Source organism: Cricetulus griseus, chromosome 3 (assembly GCF_003668045.3).
Source record: "Cricetulus griseus strain 17A/GY chromosome 3, alternate assembly CriGri-PICRH-1.0, whole genome shotgun sequence".
NCBI lineage: Eukaryota > Metazoa > Chordata > Mammalia > Rodentia > Cricetidae > Cricetulus > Cricetulus griseus.
The window spans coordinates 80,830,845-80,833,980 of NC_048596.1; the positions used below are offsets into that span (position 1 = coordinate 80,830,845).

At 40.9% G+C, this 3,136-nt stretch overlaps 1 protein-coding gene across 6 annotated transcripts in view; it reads right to left on the reverse strand.

Annotated features, from left to right (window-relative positions):
- The window catches only part of Rexo5 (RNA exonuclease 5), a 69,230-nt gene extending 66,119 nt beyond the window's left edge, over positions 1-3,111 (reverse strand). For 2 of the 6 annotated variants that reach the window (XM_027410190.2, XM_027410189.2), the window contains exon 1: positions 2,615-3,108. In XM_027410190.2, coding sequence (XP_027265991.1) covers positions 2,615-2,728 — 114 coding nt within the window. In that variant the 5' untranslated portion in view covers positions 2,729-3,108. Of the gene's footprint in view, positions 1-2,614 lie in introns of all 6 variants that reach the window. The other 4 variants (XM_027410187.2, XM_027410188.2, XM_027410191.2 and 1 more) reach the window with 4 other exon arrangements.
- Positions 3,112-3,136: the final 25 nt, after the last annotated feature.

Here is a 3,136-nt window from a genome sequence, read left to right on the forward strand (position 1 = left end):
CTTGCTCTGTAGACCAGGCAGGCCTCAAACTCACAGAGATCCTCCTGTTTGTGCATCCCTAGTGCTGGGATTAAAGCTGTGCAACACAGCCACCACCACCCAGCTCCAAACCTGTTTTTGTTCATTGAAAGTTCGTTGTTGTTAGAGGCATTGAGGATTGAACCCAGTACCTTGTCCTTGCTAGGCAAGGACCCACTGAGTCAGGCCCACATCCCTAATTCTTACAACTTTTAAGTGGGGACTACCATTATTTCCAATTTACAACAAAGAGATGAAGTAATAGGTTTTAGAACCACAACTGGAATGCAAACTCTAAAGACCAAGCTCTTTTCATCTCTGTACTACACTTAGGGGCTTCACAAACATCCATTTTTCTTTGTAACATCCCTACCCCTAATCTATATTTTTCCCCAGTTATATACACCAATTTTAACATGTGAAAATGGTTTAGGATAAATACATTAAAAATATATAATAAAATTTTTATATTAAAAACTCTCTTTTAGTGAAACATTTTTTAAAATACAAATATTAGGATGAATATTCTTATTATTGACATTATTATTTCGCCAAGATAAATTTCCCAACAAAATTACCATACATATTTTACTTCTTCATAAACATTACTAATTCTGCCTTATTTTTGAAGCCAAACTGTATGAAACTGATAAAGATTAAGCAAGATAGAGGTCTATATGGTAATAAATAATCATTGTTCCTAGGCATTGGATACTAAGATCCTGAGTAGGGTAAGAAGGATGTCTTGTGAGGAAGACAGATCAGAACTATGAACAGAAGCCTAGTACACCTCACAGAACCATACTTGAACGGCCCGAAGCAATCCACATGTTGTGAAGGGTAATACACTTTGACCTGGCGAAACAACAATAGACACAAATAATTTTGAAAATAATAATTAAAAGAATAAATAGTAAAGTCTGGTAGTATAGGACTGTAATCTCAGTTTTTGAGGATACAGGAGAATCACAAGTTCAAGACCTACGGGGCCACAGAGAAAACTGAAGGTCAAGTTTGGCAACTTGGTGAAACAGCGTCAAAAAAAAGAGGCAGGTGTAGGTGTGTTTGTGTGTGTGTGTGTGTGTGTGTGTGTGTGTAGTTCAGGTGTAGAGTACTATGGTACTCAAGGTTCTACATTCAATACACAGCACCAAAAAGAAAAAAGAAAAAAAGAAAAATTAACAGATGATAGCTTAATGAACAAAATATTACCTGTGAGTTCATATAGATATATTGGAGTGATGAAAAAGAATCCTCTACAAAATTACAAAGAGTTTTAGACAGCTTGGCAGACACCATCTTACTATCTTACTCAATCAAGGTTAGTATCACCATCTTACTATCTTAAGTAATCAAGGTTAGTAACACCAACAACGGGACTAATCAAAAAATCATATACAGACTCCAAGACAAGACTATCATGTCTGTGATATTCCTGCAAAGATGTGTAACCTCAATCCAATCAAAAAAGAAACAAACTAGGTTGAAGAACATTCTACAAAATAACTGATCCAGAATTCCTCAAAAGAAAATAAAGTCACGAATGTCAAAAGACTATTAGAGTTGAAGAAGACAGACATTAATAAGTAAATATAACTCTACACTAGACCACATGCTTAAAAGATTAATCAAATAAGAAATTTGGATGAGCTCTGAGAATTAGGTGGCAGCAATATATGTTCATTTCCTTATTAATTTACACTTTGTTAATTTCCTTATTGTGATGGTTGTGTTGTGAGTATGTAGGGCATTGAAGGAAATAAAAACATATATAGCATTTCACTGGGTCTGCAACTATTTTCCATTGTTGGCTAGGGGCAGTTTTTTGCATTGCTTTGCAACTTTTCTATAAAGACAAATTATTTTTAATTTTCAAGTGAAATTGTCAATATCCTCATATTTCTTCTTTATTGCTAATCTGATAAGCCATAAATATTCCATTTTAATAAAAAAATCGTGACACTAATCCCTTTCTAAAATATCATACAATGTATGTTTTGGCTCCTTATTAGAATGCAAAGTGTACTAGGGCAGTATTGTTTATTTATTCATTAATACACCTCAAGTGCCTAGGTCACTGCTGTGGGCACACGACAATGAAAAACACTTGACGAATGACCTATATTTATTCAGCTCTTACTAAATATTAGGAGCGTCAATCGGCTTTATTTTTGCCCAATAGAATACAAATTGTATGGACGAAGAGAATTCTGTTTAGGTGTACAAGGATATTCCTGGAACATTTCCTGTTGCACAGATATTTTGTGTATCAGACATTAAGTCAGTTTTGTGGGGTTTTGTTGATTTGGGGTTTCTCTTTTACTTTTCTTTTTCTTTTTGAGACAGGGTTTCTGTGAATAACTGCCCTGGCTGTAGTACTGGAAGTCGCTGTGCAGATCAAGCTGGCTTTGAACTCGCAGAGATCCGTGCCTGTCTCTACCTCCCAAGCGCTGGGGCTATTGAATTATCCCTATTTTACAGATCAGAGAACTGGGTTCAATGAAGTCAGTGGGTGAGCCCTAATCCTTTTGCACAGGAAGGGGACTTGGACCCACAGACGACTTCGGGCCGCCCGCTGGGGCTCTCTTTTGCTCACCTTGGCTTTAGGCTGCTTGTCCTCAAGATCCCACGGAGGCCTACCCAGCTCTGTCGCCAAGGCCGAGTCCGCCTCCTTCCTCTTCCTGGGGACTGCCTCAGTCTCTTGCTCCATCCCGCTGCAGGGAAATATCGGCCGGCGCTGAAGACCCCGCAGGGACCAGGAAACCGTTCTCTCCTGCGGGGCGCCGGAGAGGAGGGGTGACGGTTTACAACTTTTCCCCTCGCAGCAGCTCAAGCCAGTTTTCCGCGCTTTGCCCTCAGACACATTTCCCTCAGTGAGGACTAAACATCCAACTCGCCCCACCCGAGGGCGTCCCGGCGTTCTACAGACTACCTGAAGCGCGGCGGCGGTGGCGGAGAGAAGCCGCTGGCACTTCTCAAGCCTCTGTCCACGCCCTCCAGGTCCCGCACGGCCCCAAACACACCCCACAGACCGCTGACGACCGCTGACGACCGCTGACGACCGCCCCCGCCGCTCTAAACGCTCGGAGGCGCGCCGGCGTTTAAACGCACCGGAAGC